Genomic DNA, 20,133 nt, shown 5'->3' on the forward strand with positions numbered 1-20,133 from the left:
TAGCACCCCTTGAATTGACATTTTGGTAACATTGGAAGCCCTTCTAACCAAAAGTAATATTAAAAAATTCATGTTTGAGGAGAGAGATTATTTTAGTGCCTTTAATACCCTTAGGCTATAAAAAAAAATGAACATTTTACAAACCAAGAAAAAAAAGTACTAAATTGGAACCATCTTAAAAGTGTCTGGGTATCTTCTAGGTAAACTGAATGTCGAGTCCTTTTTCTTTTCTACCATAGCCTTTCTTGGCGTACAAATTGCGACCTTTCAATTCTACAAAGGAGAGGTCTATTTCAAATCGTTATCTAATGTAGGAACCACAAACGACTTGTTAATGCAGCCAATATATTTATTTTCTGGTATTAATTTTTTTATGATTGATGATTTTCTTATCTTTTATCAAAAAGCTAATAACTATTGTAGTTACAATTATGGAGATGTTAATTTGTTGTATGTATAATTCTTTTGTTTTATAAGAATTGTTATATCAAAGGTAAATTTGGAATTTAATTGCATTTAATTCCGAAACACTCATCAAACCAAGCATCACGAATTGGAATGATGCTAATTTCAATGTGTGAACCAACTTAGATATTGGAATGAAAAGTTTAATTTCAAAACCAAAGTCTATGATTCCATTTCCATTTCCGTTTCCAATCTGTGAAACAAGCATCCCTTAATTTGCCAGCTTTCATTCTTTTCTTGCATGTCATGTTGGCGCATTAGAGGAGGACGATTCTGTCGCTGTCAGTTTCTGACTTTGGACTGCTCAAAGTAAATCAGGGGAGTTAGGTTTATTTGCCAAAAATTCTTACTTTCGTAAGAAAATGTCAGAAAGAAAACTCATTCTCAGGGGGTTTGGGAGGTCTTTATCTCTTAGTAGCGGGGCACCCCTGTGGGGTTTTCTATCCCACATCGGTAATGGGGGGTTGGGGTTTAGGTTTATAAGTCCCTCACAGGACTCCAAAAGTTACCGGCTTTTGGAGTTACTGTGGGGAGTTAGGTTTATTTGCCAAAAATTCTTACTTTCGTAAGAAAATGTCAGAAAAAAAAAATCAGCATTCCTGACTTTCTATCTTTTTTCCCTTAGGTACTTTCCAGATGGCATTGACATTTTACATTGAGAATGTCGGAGGAAAGATGCTTGATGCCGTGATTGATCTCACAATATAACCTTGAGCAGCATGAAGGCAACTCAGTAACAACAAAATCAATTCCATCCGTAATTATTCAACAAAATTATCATCTGGAAAATAAGTTTTATCTTCTGCAAGCAGCATGAGACCTAACTGGAATAGAAATATAGGGAAAATTTTTTGAGTAAATAGCACAGTTACAAATTTTCAGATTTTAAATTCTTTGCATCCTATACATATATATATATATATATATATATATATATATATAGGGAGCTTTCAAAGAATACGTTATCTCGAGCCTGTTAACAAAGTAACCTTAAGAAGAGGTAAATTGCATCTATTTGCAGTACAAGGGAGCACAGTATTATTCAGGTCAAATTCGAGTGGCAAGTGTAATTAACCCAATTCCTTTGAATTGTGGTGCTGACACCACCACTTCCAACTTTGCCTCCCTTGGCCACCTATCATCACCTTCCTTTCTCTTCCTTGGCTACCCACCACCAATAGGTGGAATCAAAAAATTTTCTTTGAAGGGACAAACTCTAATTCAACTAAAATTTAAGTACACAACTAAAAATATTTTTAATTTTTTGTGAGGGCAAAAGTTTAAATTTACACATAAATTTTTTGAAAATTTTGCTTAGAGAAAAACTATAAATTTTCAAAACTTGGGGGAATGGAGGCCCCTCACGTACCTATGCTACCAGCCATCTCCTCTTCCCCCTCCTACCTCTACCTACCATCTCTTGCCTCCTTTCTTTCCCCATTCTTTCTTTCCTCTTTTCTTCCTTGTACTCTCACCCTCCGTTTTCCCCCTCTCCAACCATCCTTTTCCTTAACCAACTCCCTTTAGAGGAGTTGGCTATTACATTAATTATGGGGTAGAAGATCAAAGGTCCAAATCTTACCTTTAATCAATGTGCCTCTATATGAAATTTATTCTTAATCTATACGAGTGCGTGGTGCACTCATCTAGTCTGATGGTGATTTAGTCCGCATTAGATTCCCCCGACTTAGTTGGGCCACTCCATAGATTAGACTCTCCCTCCCTCCCTTAGGAGTAGAAGTATGAGTAGATTAGATTAGATTAGATGTACCGTTACGAAAAAAAAAAAACTATCCTTTTTCTCCACCATCCCCTCCTCCCTCTCTTTTCCCTTCTATTTTCTTCTCTCCCTGGACCCGCAGCCCCTCTTCCCCTGAATTTGGTCACATGATCAGGTCTAGAGCCCTTCTAGTTTCCCCTCTTCCCCTTCTCCCGTCCATTTTTTTTTATTTTAAATAGAACTTGAGGAGGGTTATATGGATATGTTAAAATTTTAGAAAAATCATGTGGTATAATGCAAAAGAACAAGGAGTTATAAGTAATTTACCTTTTCTACTTAAGGTAAATTATTCGTACGCAAGTTGGCATGAGATATTCTTGAGTAGAGAGTATGACATGAGAGGCAAAGAACTTGAAAATTGTAAGTTAAGACACTGTCTGATTGCAGAAGCTATCTCTTGGGTTTTGTCAAGTTTTCACTGCCAATAGACTTCGAAGTCAAATTTGGGCTTTATTAGCTCTGAATCCCAATTTTGGTAAATTTAATTTGTATTGTTTGCATAATAATTTACTCTTCCAGGTTTGAGACTTAATACTTTGTGCAGTAATATTCTACATCCTTTTAGATTAACTTTTTTATACGCGATAGTACAGTGATTTCTTTTACATTAACACCTATAAATATATGCATAACATGCGTATTATTTAAATTTCAAATTTCAATACATGTTACATGGGATGATATAAACATGCTAGTGTAGAAAAAATTCTACACTACCAGTGTATAAAGAATTATTATTCGATCTTTTTATACCCAAATTAATCTGTAAATGAGGAGAAATAGAAGGACAAAGATTATATGGCATTCAAGTTTTGACCCTTTAACAAAGAACGGAAAATAGTTGACCGCGTACGAATCAACTCGGTTATTGGTAATTACACCTCAGCTTCTTTGTGAGTGGTCCTCTTATCCCTTTATATTTTTGTACATTTTTGTATCGGAATTAGTTACCTTTGCCTTATACTAACACCCTGTCGCCATTTCATTTTCTTCTTTCAGTCCCCCTCCTCAAAAGGCCGTTGACTTCTTTGTTCTTTGCTAATATCACACAGATTAGCGAGCAATTCTTCCTCTCGTAGGAATACAAAAGTGAGATGGCTGATGTTTTGCTTAATATTGTTATAGAGGGAGTTCGGAGTAAGTTAATTTCACTTGTGGCTGAAGAGATCGACATAGTGTGGGGTGTCAAGGAAGATCTTGAAAGTTTAGCTCGAGATCTGGAGATGATTCAAGCTTTGCTTCTTGATGCTGAATGCAAGAATAACAGAAGCAACGCCGTTGATCTTTGGCTTAGAAGGCTCCAGGATGTGTCGTCCGAGGCTGAGTACTTGCTGGACGAGTTTGCATATGAAGTTCTTCGCAAAAAGTTGAAGAAGCGCAAGCAAGACCAGGTTCGTAGCTTCTTTTCTGGTTCATATCCGCTCGCATTCCGTTTCAAATTTGCTCACAAGATTAAGAACATGAACTTGAGTATAAAGAAAGTTTATCAGGAAGCGGAAAGGATTGGACTTAGGCCTGTTGAGTTAGTTAACATGTCTAACGATCCCAGAAGTGATCGATCTAGTACTATTGATCCTTTTGTTGATGATTCCAGTATTGTGGGAAGGAGTGAGGAATTGAACGAGGTTGTAAACTTGTTAACTTCTTCAGAGAAGGATGGTAATAACTTATCAGTTATTGGTGTAGTTGGGATGGCTGGTTTGGGCAAGACAACGATTGCTCAGCTAGTCTACAAAAATGAAAAGGTGCTGAGGCATTTTGATCATAAATTGTGGATCCACGTGTCAGAAGATTTCAATGTTGAAAGACTCTTAAATAAGATGGTAGAGTCTCTTACAGGAACCAACCCTAATCTGACAGTTGCAGAGGCAATTGTAGGAAAGCTTAACGAGGTACTTAAAACCAAAAGATTCTTGCTTGTACTGGATGATGTTTGGAATGAAGATGCAGAGAAATGGGATAGAATGAGGAAGTGTCTGCGAGGGATAGGTGGATCGGACGAAAGTAGGATAATCGTGACAACTCGAAACGAGACAGTTGTTTCAATCATGCAAGCATCTTTTCCTTGTCAATTGGGAACACTTTCTGATGGTGATAGCTGGGAATTGTTTGAGAAAATAGCATTTGGTCGCGGTTGTGCAGCAATAAAGACTCCTGAATTGATAAATATAGGAAGAAAAATTGTTGCTAAGTGCGGTGGTGTGCCATTGGCAGTAAAGGCAATAGGAGGTTTGTTGTACTCCAAAAAGGATGAACGTGAGTGGTCAAAAATAGAACATAGTGAAACCTGGACTGCAATGGAAGAAGCTGGAAGTAGAGTCAGATCCGCTATAAAGTTAAGCTACGATCATTTGCCTTCATTGTCGTTGAAACAATGTCTTTTATGTTGTATTATAATGGGAAACGGTGGCTTTATATCAGTGGAAATCATGATACAACTTTGGATGGCACAGGGATTGCTTAATCCTTCCAAGGGAAGTCACCTGGAAATGGAGGATGTTGGAAGTAACTACATGAGTATTTTGTTCCGGACTTCTTTGTTGCAAGTTTACGAGAAGGATGGGTTTGGAAGAACTATAAAATTCACTATTCACGATCTTGTGTATGACTTTGTTCAAGAAGTAGCCAAAGAGTCCATTTTCTTGTTTCCCTCGGCTGAACTTATAACCGGTAGGGAAAGTCTTTTAAAGCTGCGAACTTTGATTTTGAACCTTGCACATGGTTTGCCGATCGTTTGTAAAAGCCTTCGAGTCTTATTTCTTGTTGATGAAGAAGTTAAGGAATTGCCAGCCACGATTGGAAAGTTAAAGCTTTTAAGATATCTTGACATCTCCAGGACTTCAATAACAGAACTCCCAAATCCCATCACACAGTTGTACAATTTGCAAACAATGAGGCTTAGTAATCTGCAACAGCTTCCCAAAAATTTTGGAAATTTGGTTAACCTGAGGCATTTGTGCATTGAAAAAGATGGAATCATCAATGGCAAGCCATGTTTGCTTCCTGATATAGGACAGCTGAGCTCTCTTCAGACGTTGCCTTTCTTCTATGTAAGTCAAGATAAGGGATGTCAAATTGATCAGTTGGGGCATTTGCACAATCTCAGGGGCGACCTCAAGATCTTTGATCTCCAGAATGTTAGCAACCAAGAGGAAGCAATCAAAGCAAAAATATCCACAAAGATAAACCTTGATAGTTTGGAACTTCACTGGGATACTAGGACCAGAGACGAATCCACTGATGAGGATGTCTTGAAAGGTCTTGAACCTCACCCAAATTTGAAAGGTTTCACAATGGAAAACTTTATGGGCCGAAGCCTTCCATCGTGGATGCTGACCACAAGCCATCCTTTGGTGTTTCGCAATCTTGTGAAGATCGTGCTGAGGAACTTCAACAAGTGTCAGCAAATTCCACGACTTGGGCACCTCCCTCACCTCAATATTGTCAACATAATTGGAATGAAAAGTGTAAATTGCATCGGCACTGATTTCTTCGGTTGGAAAAATGTTGATGATGCAAGTAGTAGCAATCCAAGTGGCCTAGCAGGGGATGCTGTGGTTTCATTTCCGGCACTAAAAGAACTAATTCTGGAGGATATGCCTGATTTGATAGAGTGGTCAGGTTTAATGTGCCACGATTCATCACATTCATTGGTCAAGATATTCCCTTCTTTGGAGATTTTAAAAGTCGAGCTCTGTCCCAAATTGGTAAGCCTGCCAGATGGTGTTTGGCACAACCTTAGATGCATTAAAGAACTATGTATTTCGGGATGCATTAGTTTAAGTCATCTACCAAAGGATGTGGGAGGATTGGCATCTCTTGAGATTCTAAGAGTAATGGATTGCCCCAATCTTGTTTCCATCCCGGATATTCATTCCCTACGATCTCTAGTTGAGCTGAGCCTTGCGGGATGCAACAACTTGCGCTCACTACCAAGTGGAATGGAAGTCTGTACATCAATCAGGTTTTTTGTATTATTGGGGTGCCCTGCTATTCAACCAGAGGATTTGCATCCTCTGTCGAGGAAGATTCAACTAGAAGGATTGGTGCTAGGTGATTTCTCTCATGATCTTGATTATTTCCCCTGGCCCAGCTATACCATTAATCCTTGCAGAGTTACTATTACCGATAATGAGAACAAAGAATTCCAACATCCTTTTGCCTCGTTGCTGTCTCTTATATTAAGTGGTTGGCAAGCAGTCACATCTTTGCCGGAGCAGATTCAGCATCTCTCCAACTTGGCCTTTTTAACGATACATAATTTTGACGGGATTGTGGCTCTGCCAGAGTTCTTGGGTAGCATCCATTCACTCGAAGGACTGGACATTGAAGACTGCAAAAATCTGTTGCATTTGCCTTCTGCTGAGGCAATGCGTCACCTAAGGAAATTGACAATTAAAGAATGTCCACTTCTCAAGGACAGATGCAAGGAAGAGATCGGCCAAGAATGGTACAAGATTGCTCATATTCCAGAAATTCAGCTGCTGCCATGAACATGTGCAATGCATCGCCTCATCTTACTTTGCTTAATACAGCAACTACATGCACGTAAGTTTCAGTTCAATGCTGTTTTTGTGGCTACGTTGTATGAAATTTTCCTAGATATAAGTCTCGCTTTTGCATTTCTTGCTGAATTATTGAAAGTCTTCCGACAATATCCATGGCTACTCAAAGCTCTGCTAAAAGTGATTTCCTTACTCTCCACTTTGCTATAGATTGCTTTTAACAAGACGAAAGGTAGAATTTACAACTAATGTATAGATAATGCATTAAACCGCATATTCTAGTTGGTTCAGATTGAATACCGTCCAACCCTTCATCACAAACTTAGTATCCCATCTAATGCTGGTTCATTACATGTCCCTGCTCTAGAAAGAAGTAAAGCCATATATAAGAAAAATATTGAATAAATCCATGACAGACTATCTCAAAGCTAAGATGTGCCAACCTTGAGATTCATATATGTGAGCATGGTTCAAAGTCGCGGTCGCGGCTTGGAACGTTCCACATCGGTCTCGGCATATCGGTCACGGTCTCGGTGAGACGCAAATTTTAAAGAATTTAATATTCTAAAAATTGTTAATAATATAAAAAAAGTATGCTAAACAAAAATAATAAAAAATAGCCAAAGTCTTCGAACCATGTATGTGAGAGCTTCATTTACAATTTCTTGCTTTATTATCTCTCATTACATACCTCTTCTTTTGTGCATCTGTCAATGAACCATATCAACTTTATCTCTTCTTGTTTTCTGCATGATTAGACGATGGGCACAAGTTAATCTAGAAGTTCAAAGTATAGGAATTGACATGTATGGTAGGATTGGCTGCTGCTTTTCCTCATATGGATCCATGTTAATTACCATATATAATTAGCAATTCCCTGAGCAAATTTTTGCTTTGTGCTCTGTAACTGAACCTTACAAAGCTTGATTTCTCCAGAAGAACCTGAATCTCGAGTGCATTATGTTTGTAAATTCTTTATTCTTGGATGATTTTGTTACTTGCTAAAAGCTATAACAAACACTGAAACTTTCTTTTCCAGCACCAGCAAGGGCAGAAAGCACATCTCCAAGACGATAAGATTGTTGTATTTTGTCTTTTGGACCTCTCTTGATGCCGGTCAGTTGGATGCCTGGTGCAAGTGTTGCTGCTCCTATCTGCCTCGGTTCTCTTCTTGGGATTCTTTGCTTTTCGTTTCTTACTTCTTTAATTGTACTTTCTCATTTCCTTTTCCTTATTTTGTATCCTATATTACTGCTTCTTGAATTTGTATCCTACATTGGTGCTTCTTGAATGTTACATATTATATCTTGGTCATGTTTCCCTTTCTTTTGATTATTGTTTTCCCCTATCTTTTTCTTATTTTTCTCTACCATGATATGATATACGCAGTAGATAAACAAAAACTTAAAGAAGAAAATCACATACAACCAGGGATGGAATTGAAAATTTTGCTTTGAGAGGGGCACCTTTCAATTTCACGCACATGAAAAATTTGAAGTTTAAGACAAAAGTTTTGTGAACATTTTTGTGGGGGCAAAGAGTTTAATTTATAGAAGAAATCTTTTTTAAAAAAAAAACTCTTAAAATTTTAAGGACTTGGGAGAGAGGGCAGGTGACTCCACCTGTTCCACTTTGGTTTCATCCTTGTGTAAAAAAAAAAAAAAAATCAACGTTGTTAATTTCGGACTAAATAGTGATTCGACTAAATTATTAGATCAGAGATCTACTAGTCGAATCGATCGAACCGTTCTCAAAAACTCGCTGACCCACGATTGTGTTTTATATGATTTTGTCCGACTATTATACGTATTCAATTTTTTTATAGAGAGGGCAGGTGATTCCATCCTGTTTCACTTTGGTTTTGTCCTTGTGTAAAAAAAAAAATCAATATTGTTAATTTCGGACCGAACAGCGATTCAGCTAAATTATTGGATCAGAGATCAACTGGTCGGATGAATCGAACCGTTCTCAAAAATTCGCTGACCCACAATTGTGTTTTATATTCGATTGTTGTACGTATTCAAATTTTTGACATACAAATACATTTTAATGTTATACTAAATATATGTCAAGTATTGCATTCATATACACGACTATTGAATATATGTCAACTATTTAATTCATATGCATCACTTTTAATCTGAGTATAATAATATAATGTAATTATATATCAAATAATGTAAAAAAATACTATAATCGGATCGAACCACCCACAACCGGAACTGCATTAGATCCATATACGATAGAGTAATCATAGCAGCCTAATGTCATTCCCTCTTATGTCCATTGCTTTTGCTATTAAGCTAATGGTCCTGTCTTTTTTTTTTTTTTGGTATCCGGAGTTTCAATCCGACTAATGATCCTGTCAATACATCACTTTAAAACTTCAGAAATAACCCACAAATAGCCCACAATCCAAGCTTCAGAAAGTCATGCAAAACTTCTTTTTTCCACTCCTATTTGGTAATTCATCTCTTTTGCACCTCTGCATCATATTGCAAAATCAGCTGGCCAATAATCCAATTTTACCTGACTTACCAAAGTTTCATAGGGAACCGTCTTTTTAGCTAAAGTACAAGATATCAATGCTGGCTTTATCATTTATGATAAAACAAACAAAATGCCAAATAATCAAACCTGTAAGTTAAACAACAAAACAAAAGCAAGAATCCGCTTTTAACCGACCCATTGCACATTTCAGTCTCCATTTCCAAAGAGATAAAAAAAACCCACCAATATTTAGTTCAGAGAAGAAAAGGGTTGTTCTCTTCTTGGGGAGAGGATTTCAGAAAATGGCAGAGGAAGAAGTGAGCAATAAGCACGTTATACTGAAGAATTATGTGAGTGGCTTCCCAAAAGAGAGTGATATGGAGGTGAAAACGACTGCTTTGAAGTTGAAGCTTCCAGATGGCGGCGATTATTCAGGGGCAATCTTGGTGAAGAATCTGTATTTGTCTTGTGATCCTTATATGAGATCCCGCATGCGCAAGCTTGAAGGTCATTATGCTGAGGCCTACACTCCTGGCTCTGTAAGTCAGTTTCTGTGAACATTTGTACGTTTTGTGTTTCTCTCTTCTTTTCTTTTGTTCTTTTTTTTTATTGGTTTAAACTGGAGTGGTTAATGGATGTTTAATCAGTACATGCAATTGTAGTGCTAAAGAGAGAGTGACAATTGGATTTCCGGACCTTTTTTTCTTATTTTTTAGGCGTCATGTAGAATTTTTATGTAGAGATAGTCTGCATGAGTGGAAATTCGAATTTTTTATTTGTGAATTTTATTGTATGTTGCTTAATTGGTGTTAATCTTAACATCTGCGGTTTGCTCGCTTTTATGGTTGATTTTGAAGTATTCACTTGACTCTGAAGTCATGAAACAGTCAAAAGTTTTTATTTTTGTACAGTTAAATAAGATCATATGAGAATTCTGACTTGCATGTGTATATCTAGAGTATGTAATTATGTTTGACCTGGTTAGCGGTTGACCTTGATTCATCTTTCTGTGAAGAAATGAAACTCAAAAGTAGATTGAAACCAAGATGTTCAGGAATTTCATTCTTTTTTCTGTTCTTTTATTTTTTTGATAAAATAAATCTGGTGGTCCAGAGCATGTGGGACTTTATGGTTTTCTGCATCTCATGGAAAATGATGGGCAAAAATATTCAGAGAACAGTTTGTTCAGTGTTGGAGTAAGTTAACTATTTGAGAATCTCCAGAGTATTAATTTAAGAGAAGGATGCACTTTGATTTATAACTCTACATGACAGTAGAAAGCATTATAACTCCAAAGAGTAATGTTGACAATGTGTAGTGATACTATCTCTTCTTTCTTGTTTCACAAAGAACATTCACTGGTTGCCTGATTATGCATTTTTTTTCAGTACACATGTCAAAGAATTCAATTTGGAAACATTTCTCTATGTTTTCCACAATGGCTTTGCCTATTATTTGGCTGGAGAACCAATGGATTGAAGTTGGTTTTTTCGCTGTTCATTGTTACTTATTGCAGTCCCATAAATGGTTGTCTACTTGAGATAAGTCCCATGACTTTGGATATAACATAATAGGTGTAATACATGTAGTTGTTTATGGTGCAATTGAAGGGGCAGAAGTTTTACTTTTCATGAGTAGACTCAAGTCAAATTCATAACTTGATACTGATTCACTTTGTAGCCCATAGTGGGTCTTGGAGTGGCTAGAGTTTTGGAGTCAAACAATCCAAAATTCAACAAGGGTGATCTGCTGTGGGGATTGACTCGCTGGGAAGAATACAGTGTAATTGCTGATCCAGAGACTCGCTTTAAAATTCACAACACTGATGTGCCTCTGTCCTACTATACAGGAATCCTCGGTCAGTGCCTCTGTCTGATTAGGTTTCCATTACAGTACACCAGAGTATCAAAGTTACTTCCTTTTCTTATTGGAGATTTCCAGCATTGGATGTTCGTTATCTTTAAAGGCTTTGTGTGGAACTTTAGTAAGCTTTAGCAGTCTGATTGAAGCACTTTACAGTTGTTTACTATGGTAGGAATGGGATATACCTCCTTTATGTATAGTGAGCTGTACATGATGTAAGATCTGCTCTTAAGGGAACTGTCATCAGAGAGTGATCAGGAATTAGGTCCATGTGTTAATTGCTCGAGTCTTTTATTTATGAATAGTTTCACTTCTTCCTTGAACCTCTTCATCCGATTTAGATGCTACTACAATGCCATATGCTTGTATCTCTTGCCACCACCTGATGCTAATTTTTCTGGAGCTGATCTTCTATGTTTTTACCATTACTGGTGTTTCTAACGTTACCTTATTTGGAATTTCTGGGACATTCTTCAAGGATGGGACAGAGAAACATGTTTTATTTACCTCAAGCAACTGAATGTGGCTGCAGAACCTTTTACTTTGATGCTTCCAGTGTTATATCCCTACCAGTTTGCCATCGTGGCTCCTAATTTTTTTAAGACCTCCCCCCCCTCTTCAATTGTTCTGCTTTGCTAACAGGTATGCCTGGCATGACTGCTTATGCTGGTTTTTTTGAGATTTGTTCTCCGAAGAAGGGAGAGCGTGTATTCATTTCAGCGGCTTCTGGAGCTGTTGGTCAGCTTGTTGGACAATTTGCAAAGGCTTTTGGTTGTTATGTTGTTGGAAGTGCTGGAACCAAAGAAAAGGTAATCTCTTAAGACATCTGCATGGTCAATTTTCCTCTTTTTTGGGTTCAAGAAAGCAAGCCCGCACTTTGTTTGCTGCCATTTAGATCATTGGAAACCTTGTATCAGTTTCAGTGAGAACCTTATTCATGTTTCTGTTGAAATGGATTAATATAAGATTGTGTGAGTATCTTCTAGATAAACTGAATGTTGAGTCCTTTTTCTTTTCTACCATAGACTTTCTTTGCGTACAAATTGCGAACCTTCAATTCTATAAAGAATGCTGATGGTCATTACAGGGCAGTCTTGGTGAAAGCTACTCTGAACTGATTACTAGTAGCTTATTCTAACCATTCCATATCTGAAGGCAGTCAAGCATTTCATATTGTTTGGATCATCTATTGTCTGATTCCAGTGCTAGTTGTACCTATGCTTCATGAAGCAGCATATATTCAGATAGCATCCATTGAGCATCTAATGATCTGCTGTACCAAAAACAAGAAAGGAAAAATAAATAAATTCACCCTTCTTACTCCAGGCATCTTGCATGATTAGCCTGAATAATGTTTGCAAGGGGAACTTTTACTTCATATTTGTCTGTTAGAACAAACACTGAGGATTCTTAAAGCTAGCCACATGATATCACTGTATGCCTATTGTTTCTTCTCTCATCCTGCTTTATCTTGTTTCTTTAAAGGTTGACTTGTTGAAGAACAAGTTTGGTTTTGATGAAGCTTTCAACTACAAAGAAGAGCAAGATCTAAATGCGGCTTTAAAAAGGTCAGTCCTAATATACTGGCTGAAAAGTTTAGATTTTAAAATCTACTTTCTGACTCCCCAAGGCAGTTTGTTCTGAGTGGCAGGGCATTCACTTAAATGAACTGTGTATATGTGTCACCCGGTACATGTGTACCTTGAGCTCGAAACACACTTCTCCAAGTTATCAACATTCAATGCAGATCTTAATTTGCCAGCATTCATTCTTTTCTTGCATGTCATGTTGGCTCATTAGAGGAGGATGATTCTGTCACAGTCAGTTTCTTACTTTGGACTGCTCAAAGTAAATCAGCATTCCTGACTTTCTATCTTTTTTCCCTTAGGTACTTTCCAGATGGCATTGACATTTACTTTGAGAATGTCGGAGGAAAGATGCTTGATGCCGTGCTTCTCAACATGAGAGTCCACGGTCGCATTGCTGTTTGCGGATTGATCTCACAATATAACCTTGAGCAGCATGAAGGCATTCACAATCTCTTCTGCCTGATCACTAAGCGAATTAAAATGGAAGGATTTTTGGTGTTCGATTACTATCATCTCTATCCGAAATTTCTGGATATGGTTCTACCCCAGATAAAAGAAGGGAAGATAGCATATGTGGAAGACATAGCTGAAGGCCTTGAGAATGCCCCAAGTGCCCTGATAGGACTCTTCTCAGGTCGCAACGTTGGGAAGCAGGTTGTGGTGGTTGCTCGTGAATAATGTGAAACCTATTCAAGTCTCTGTCAAGTTTACTTTCTTTGGTCTTCTCTAATAATAGACAAGAATCTTTGATGATTTTGTTGTTCAAAATAACATCATTTCAGTTGTCTAATTACATCTACCTTTGATTTGCTAAATGCTCATGTAACACCTAAACACAGTTTTGCAACAATGGAGAAAAGGATGGTTACATTAACAAAACTAAGTTGCTGGTAAAATTCCCCTTCAACAAGACGAAGTTGGATGACTATTGCACAGCCAAGAAATTGCAATATCAACTATCTCAAAAGTCAAATGCTGGTCCATTCATTATTTGATTCAGTGAGTTTAATGTGATCTATTCTGGCACAATCTGTACTGATAATTAAGCTGCTGTTGACCAAGCTGACATATTTTTTGTGCAACACATTTTTATAGCTACATAATGACTTGGAAGTTTGGTGCTAAATGTGTGCTTACTACGTAATCTTGGAGATAAATTGGGAGCTGAAAGTGGGATACCAGAAAACCCAGGAAATCTGAACCATTCAAGTATGTGGGGATCTATGGGGCTTAGCCTGGCTCATTGAAATGTTTTTAAGTGTAATTTTCTTGATAATAAAAAGGTGTCGCCCACTAATTTTTGTGTCAAAATCTTATCAAGAAAAGGCAAGGTATTGATGTAATTCTAGGTGTGTCACGCCTTTAAAGAAGAGGCAAGTGGACTTTCATTAGTATATAGGTACCAGAGTGCGCCTTTATCAGCAAGAGAAGGAAAAAGGTTTGAAAGCATGATCGTTCGAGAATTATTTAGCTTCACACTTTAGAAGAGGTGCATGAAACACCTCCAATTTTCCACCCTTTATGTGAAATGAAATGTAGAAAATAAACAATTCTGACAGCCATAGTACAAAAAAAGTAACATATAGTAGTCTTCATTGCTTGAGGATCCATCTCCTGTTTTACTAGCAACTGTATTTAAGAGAGCTCAATTGCTCAAACTAGCTGCAGTGTTCAAAGGGTGCTATTGTTGGTAAAAGATGGCCAAATTTCTTTACTTTCATTGTTTGAAATTTTGAGGTACATATATTACAGTTTGCTTCTCTATATTCTTCCTGATTAATAAAGCAAATCTTGGAAAACCATTTTAAGAGTAGGGGCTTCACACCATGGTTGCATGATGTGCTTGGTAGTTAAAACTTTAACTCTAGAGGGTTTCTAGTGGTAGTTAGCTCTATTTGGGCTTACTTTTAATCTAACAAATATAACAATTTGCCCATTTGAAAACTGGAAAACATAATTATTCTAAAATCATCTTCATAATTAATCAAATACAAAAAAGACTCTTTAGATGCTGAGCAAATGCAATTGATCCTTAAGGGTGCGTTTGGTTCTACCGAATTAGAATTGAATTAGAATCAAAATTCTATAGAACTGAAATTCTATGAATTGGAATTCCAAGTCATTCCAATTCTTTCATTTGGGAAATTCATAGAATTGATATAGAATTTATTTGGAATTCCAAATTCTTTGTTTGCATGAGAGAAGAATTCATTAGGAATTAGAATTGTTTTCAAGAAAATTTGCTTACATAAAATTTTTCTTTTTTTTTCTTTTTTCTACATAATAATTTCTTTTTTTCTTACATTGAGCTGATTTTTACTAAAGATTTAAAAGAAAAAACCAAGTTGTGCCTTTAATAATTTATTTTTTCTCACTCTCATATCAATTTCTTTGGTGAGCATTTCCTTTAGCATGTTTTGATCCATTACCCCTTTTTGTGAAGAAATATTTCCCCATCTCAGCCGTGGAATTTTCAACTGTGTTTTGATATATTATAATAAAGCAAAATTCTTTCTTATTTCTAATACTTATGCAAAATTCAAAAAAGATTTCATCAATCATAATAGCTATGCACAACTAAAACTCAAACTCCTCCATTAAGTACCAATGGCATGATAAAACTATGAGAGAGGAAAACTTTGAAGCAATTTTTCACTCATGTGACAAAAACTACAAAATCAAGAAGCAATATTTCATGAAAAAAAATTTAAGGAAACAATCAGTTACAAATAAATCCTACATATGTAACAAAAACACTTGATCAAATGCTTCAACTGTATACACCAAAAAGCTAAAAACTACCAGTTACAAATAAATCCTAACTCAAGAGGCCAACTGTATAAACCAATTTCTGTTTCCCCCTTTTCCACTCCTACTCCAACTGCCTCGCCCTGTTTCTGTCTCTGTTTTATGTTCCTTCAGTAAATAAATAAAAACTTAAAAATAAAAAAAATCCAGCCAAAAACGCATATCTCCAAATACCCCTTTGTCTATTCATATCAATTCTTCACTTAGGTAGCTGCGCATTGAGCCGTAAGGAGAGTTGATAGCCACAAATTGTATATGTTCAGGCATACCTCTGCGGATCAGAGGTTAAGAGAAAGTACTTCAATGAAGCAGCAGACACAACATTTCAACGCCCAGTTTTGGGACGTTTCATTCCACTAGTATTGAATGGTGACACGCCGCCACTTGGTCCTGGACTCTCTTCTCTAAAATTTGAGTTCAGCATGGCTAGTTCATGAAGCTGCTACCTCTTTATATGGTCCTGAGACTCATCCTGCACGAAAAGAAAATAAGGAACATCAGTTGAAACCAGGTTAACTTGATTTCCATCAAGGGTTCACACCAGAACTTGTGATGACATTTACTGAGGCTATACACAAATTTTCAGCTGGATTTGAATATATGGTTCAGCGACTGAACTTCATGGTCAAATTCATCTTCTCATTCTATAGTTAATTGGACTTCAACGTCAAAAAAGAGGGGTGAAAAGAAAAGAGTAACATCAATTATCTCAAGTAGTTAACTTATGCAATTTGAAGAAAATTATATAGCATACCACAAGCTTTTGATTTAAATAATTGAACTCAAACCCACTCCAGTCACAGCACCACAAATTAGTGAGAGGAAGCAGAAACAAAAGCAGACCTTCAATCATTAAGAAATGCACAACTTGACCAGAGAGGTTAAAATATCAATTATCAAGATAACTAACAGCAATCTGCAGAGATAAGCAAAACATAAGCCCATGGTCAAAAATTTTCAGAAAGTTTTTACCTCAAGCGAATTTCCTCCTTTACAGAATCTTTGGCATCATCTGTAGTAGTAACTACGAAAGGCAGCCTGGATCTCACAGTATTCAGAACAAGGACACGCTTAACAGCCACCTGCAAACTTAAGCAATTGTACTAAAATCACCAAAAAGAATAATCATCCAGGAGCAAATCCAAGTTAAGGAAGTAATAAAACAGCGGTCATCAGTTAATAGAATTCATCTTCCACAATCAACTACACATCATAATTCCACAACCAACTTTCCAGAAACTAAGTAAATTGCGGAGCACTGAGATAAAGAACTCATCCATAAACATATGATTCTAACATCAAAAACTATTCATTACCTTGATTGCAGAAAAGATTTATCATGAGCTCATTGATCAAATCAAAGAGAAATCAAGAAATAGAGATACAAGGAACCGAAATCAAGTAAATTAACCCCATTAACCAAGTAACAAGGAATCAGTCAAATTAAAATAATACAAAAAATGAACTAATGGAGAAAAAGAAGAAATTCTTACCAGAGCTAAAAGGATATGATCAATCCTCTCTTTAATTCCGAAATCAGGAATCCAGTATCTAGACAAAGTAAAACACGAAATATAGACACGATGATAGTAAAAATAACAAGTGGGGAAAAAAGAAAAAAGAAGAAGAGAAAAGGAAACTGAAACCAACTTTATCCACGCATGACAATAAAGTCTCCGTCTTTGAACAAATTTGGTGGCCAATTTACCAGTATCATAGTCAAGTTCGACCATAATTCCATCACAAATTTCGAGCTCAAGCGGAGAAAAGCGGTTGAATTCGCTTTCACCTCCCCGGAATATACGAATCTCCAAAGAAGAGAGCACTCGAAGGGGTGGCAGGAGTGGTGAAGGGTAGAGGGATGGTCAGAGGAGCGAAGGGCAATGGGGGTGATGGTGTGCGAGAGGCAAAATGTTGAAGTTGAGATGGAAGTGGCAGTGGAGAGCAAAAGCCATTGAGCCGAGCAAAAGCGATGAATTAGATAGAAAGAGGGACGCGAATAAACTTGACCCGATTTTTATTTTTTATCCACATTGGATCCGCGTGTAGACCCGTTTTTTTAGGGTTTAAACGTGGAATTGGAATCAGAATTCTTTTGGTCTAATAACGAATTCAACTCATGAAATTGGAACCTCTTGAAATTAGAATTCAATGCTAATTGTATGGAAAAGGCAGCATCCAACATAAGAATTAGAATTAGGGTTCTAATTCTAATTCTAAACCCCAATTCTATGGGGTACCAAACGCACCTTAAGTGCAATTTTCTAGAAAATAAACATGTGTCACGCAATAAATTTTGAGTTAAATACCTTAAGCTCTTCAAATGTTTGGTTTGATTTGCACTTTCGGATTTTTGATGTGACATTGTTTTTCTTAATATGATTTATTTCTTAGATCATTGTATCTAAAAATAGTATGCAATGTAAGATATATGGTTCATTTTGCTAATTTTATTTCTTTGTACTTATCTTTCAAATGATCACAGACATTTTCAAGACACCAAAAAAAAATAGGAGCAATTAAAAGAATAAAAAGATTTGGGTGTGTTCGTGTTGAAGATTATTTGTGAAAAAATTTAGAAAAACTATAATATTTTCTGTGATGTAATATATCTGAGACAAAAAAAATGAACCTAATAGAAAGATGATTAAAAAAATGTGTTTATGATTCTATTTTTTTCAAAAAAAATCACCAAATTATTGATTGACAAATTAACAAGGAAAAGAAATTTGGCAAAAATTTTCCTTGAATACCTCCAAATGCCTAGCGTCATTGGTTTCTTTTTTCCCCACTAAAAACATGACAAATATCTAGATTTTGGTCAAAATTTTTTCAAAAAAAAAAGCCACAAAGGCCCCCCTTCCCTTCTTCCACTTAATTCTTTCCTTTTCCAATGCTAGGTTTACAGTTCATATAATGTTGTACCCTCAATTTTTCTAAGCTGCCTAATGTACCTAATGACCTAAGTCGGGGATTTGGCATGATTAATATATATATATATATATATATACACATATATATATATTGGCTTCTACTGACTCTTGTTTTTGTTTTGAAGGTTGATTTGCTGAAGACCAAGTTCGGATTTGATGAAGCTTTCAATTATAAAGAAGAGGCAGATGTAAACGCGGCCCTGAAAGGGTCAGCTTCAGCTTTGCATGGTAGTTGGAAAAAATAAAGATTCAGGACAAAGCCCTTAAAATTTACTTCTTCTATGGAACCATTGCCTGTTGAAACAGCATTTTTCATGATGATCAGGACTTCTACTCAAATAGATCATGTCGATGCATCACTGAGCAGTATCTTTCAGCTCAAATCAACTTTGAAGATCATCAAGATTGAATTCATCCTTTGAAACTTGGTAGGCTTTTATTTAATTAGTTTCTTGTTTAAATATGACGTAGGTTTCACTCTGCAAGGGCATCTTCTTTTCTTGCATGTCATGTATTTCATTCTCCTATATCACATTCCCATTGGCACTGCTCAAAGCAGATCCACACTCCTGACTTTCTGTCTTCTTTTCTTTAGGTACTTTCCGGTTGGCATTGACATTTGCTTCGAGTATGTCAGACGATAGATGCTTGATTTGATGTTGTGCTTTTCAACATGAGATTCCAAGGCCGCACTGTTGTGTATGGATTGATCTCACAATATAACCTTGATCAGCATGAAGGTGTCCACAACCTCTTCTGCCTACATATGGAAGGATTTGTTGTCTTGGATTGCTATCATCTCTATCCTAGGTTCCTGAAAATGATACTTTCACTGATGAAAGAAAGGAAGATGGCATACGTTGAAGACATAGATGAAGGCCTTGAGAATGCCCCAAGGGCCTTGATAGGACTCTTCTTAGATGAGGTTGTAATCGAATCGAATCGAACTCGAGTAGTGCACTACTCGAACTTGATTCGAGTTAAAAAACTTGGACTCGAACTTTTTTATTTTTTTGTTCACATGGGAGAGGACGACCCTCTTAAGTAGGGACAAAACGCGAGGTCGCGGCCCCCAAAATATCTGCTCCAATCAAATCCCGCAATTCCTGTTGAGGTTCAGTTAGAATCTGCATCCCTTATTCTCTGTTAACACTCCTTTTATCTAGCCAGTCTGCGCACCTGTTCCCTTCTCTCCAAACATGTTGTAGTCTACATTCCCAATCCCTACGTGTGTAGCTCCTGATGAGAAGTATCAGATTGGATAATGGTGATTCCAAACCTGCTCCTTGTATTATATCCAAAGCTGCCTTTGAATCAGTTTCCAAAATCAGTCTTTGTTCCCCAGAGTTCCAAGGCATTTCTAACCCTTTAAGTATTGCCCATAGTTCTACTGTCATATTATCAGTTAGCTCGAGACTCATTGTAAAACCACCTTTCCATCTCCCCTAACTATCTCTGAGAATACCTCCAGCTCCTGCCCTTCCAGAGGTGTGGTTTGCAGCTCCATCCACATTCATCATGCACCAACCATTTGGAGGCTTTTCCCATCTGAAAAACTTTACTTCTTTTCTCCCTAGATCATCCCTCCTAAGTATCGCTTCTTTGGCTTGACCTATGCGTCAACAAATCTCTTCTTTCTTAATATCCAATTTCTGCTCATCTCCTGTGGCACAAAAGGAATTTCTGGCTGACCATGCAAG

General features: G+C 36.8%; 2 protein-coding genes and 1 pseudogene across 3 annotated transcripts; all 3 read left to right on the top strand.

Moving 5' to 3' along the window:
- The first annotated feature begins 3,264 nt into the window (after positions 1-3,264).
- LOC113765077 (disease resistance protein RGA2-like) lies at positions 3,265-8,064 on the top strand. 2 transcript variants are annotated; one of them, XM_027309126.1, is made up of 2 exons: positions 3,265-6,793; positions 7,790-8,064. In XM_027309126.1, exon 1 carries the CDS (start codon positions 3,340-3,342, stop codon positions 6,736-6,738), a length of 3,399 nt encoding a protein of 1,132 aa, XP_027164927.1. In that variant the 5' UTR covers positions 3,265-3,339; the 3' UTR covers positions 6,739-6,793; positions 7,790-8,064. The 2 variants fall into 2 exon arrangements, with proteins under 2 accessions (XP_027164927.1, XP_027164928.1); XM_027309127.1 differs by having other exon boundaries at positions 7,796-8,064.
- A 1,381-nt stretch (positions 8,065-9,445) lies between these two features.
- LOC113765078 (2-alkenal reductase (NADP(+)-dependent)-like) lies at positions 9,446-13,507 on the top strand. The gene is made up of 5 exons (XM_027309128.1): positions 9,446-9,779; positions 10,921-11,098; positions 11,746-11,912; positions 12,589-12,671; positions 12,992-13,507. The coding sequence occupies exons 1-5, from the start codon at positions 9,543-9,545 to the stop codon at positions 13,368-13,370; spliced, it is 1,044 nt and encodes a 347-aa protein (XP_027164929.1). The 5' UTR covers positions 9,446-9,542; the 3' UTR covers positions 13,371-13,507.
- Positions 13,508-17,392: 3,885 nt separating this feature from the next.
- On the top strand, positions 17,393-19,882 carry LOC113766535 (annotated as a pseudogene).
- The last annotated feature ends 251 nt before the right edge of the window (positions 19,883-20,133 follow it).

Source organism: Coffea eugenioides, chromosome 3 (genome assembly GCF_003713205.1).
Source record: "Coffea eugenioides isolate CCC68of chromosome 3, Ceug_1.0, whole genome shotgun sequence".
NCBI classification, from domain to species: Eukaryota; Viridiplantae; Streptophyta; class Magnoliopsida; order Gentianales; family Rubiaceae; genus Coffea; species Coffea eugenioides.

What these genes read in the sequence shown, in the direction of transcription:
- LOC113765078 (XM_027309128.1), top strand. Translation starts at nt 9,543, where the DNA reads ATGGCAGAGGAAGAAGTGAGCAATAAGCACGTTATACTGAAGAATTAT. An exon ending in CTACTATACAGGAATCCTCG is followed by an intron (nt 11,099 to 11,745) that starts GTCAGTGCCTCT and finishes CTTTGCTAACAG; the next exon opens with GTATGCCTGGCATGACTGCT. An exon ending in GTGCTGGAACCAAAGAAAAG is followed by an intron (nt 11,913 to 12,588) that starts GTAATCTCTTAA and finishes GTTTCTTTAAAG; the next exon opens with GTTGACTTGTTGAAGAACAA.
- LOC113765077 (XM_027309126.1), top strand. Translation starts at nt 3,340, where the DNA reads ATGGCTGATGTTTTGCTTAATATTGTTATAGAGGGAGTTCGGAGTAAG.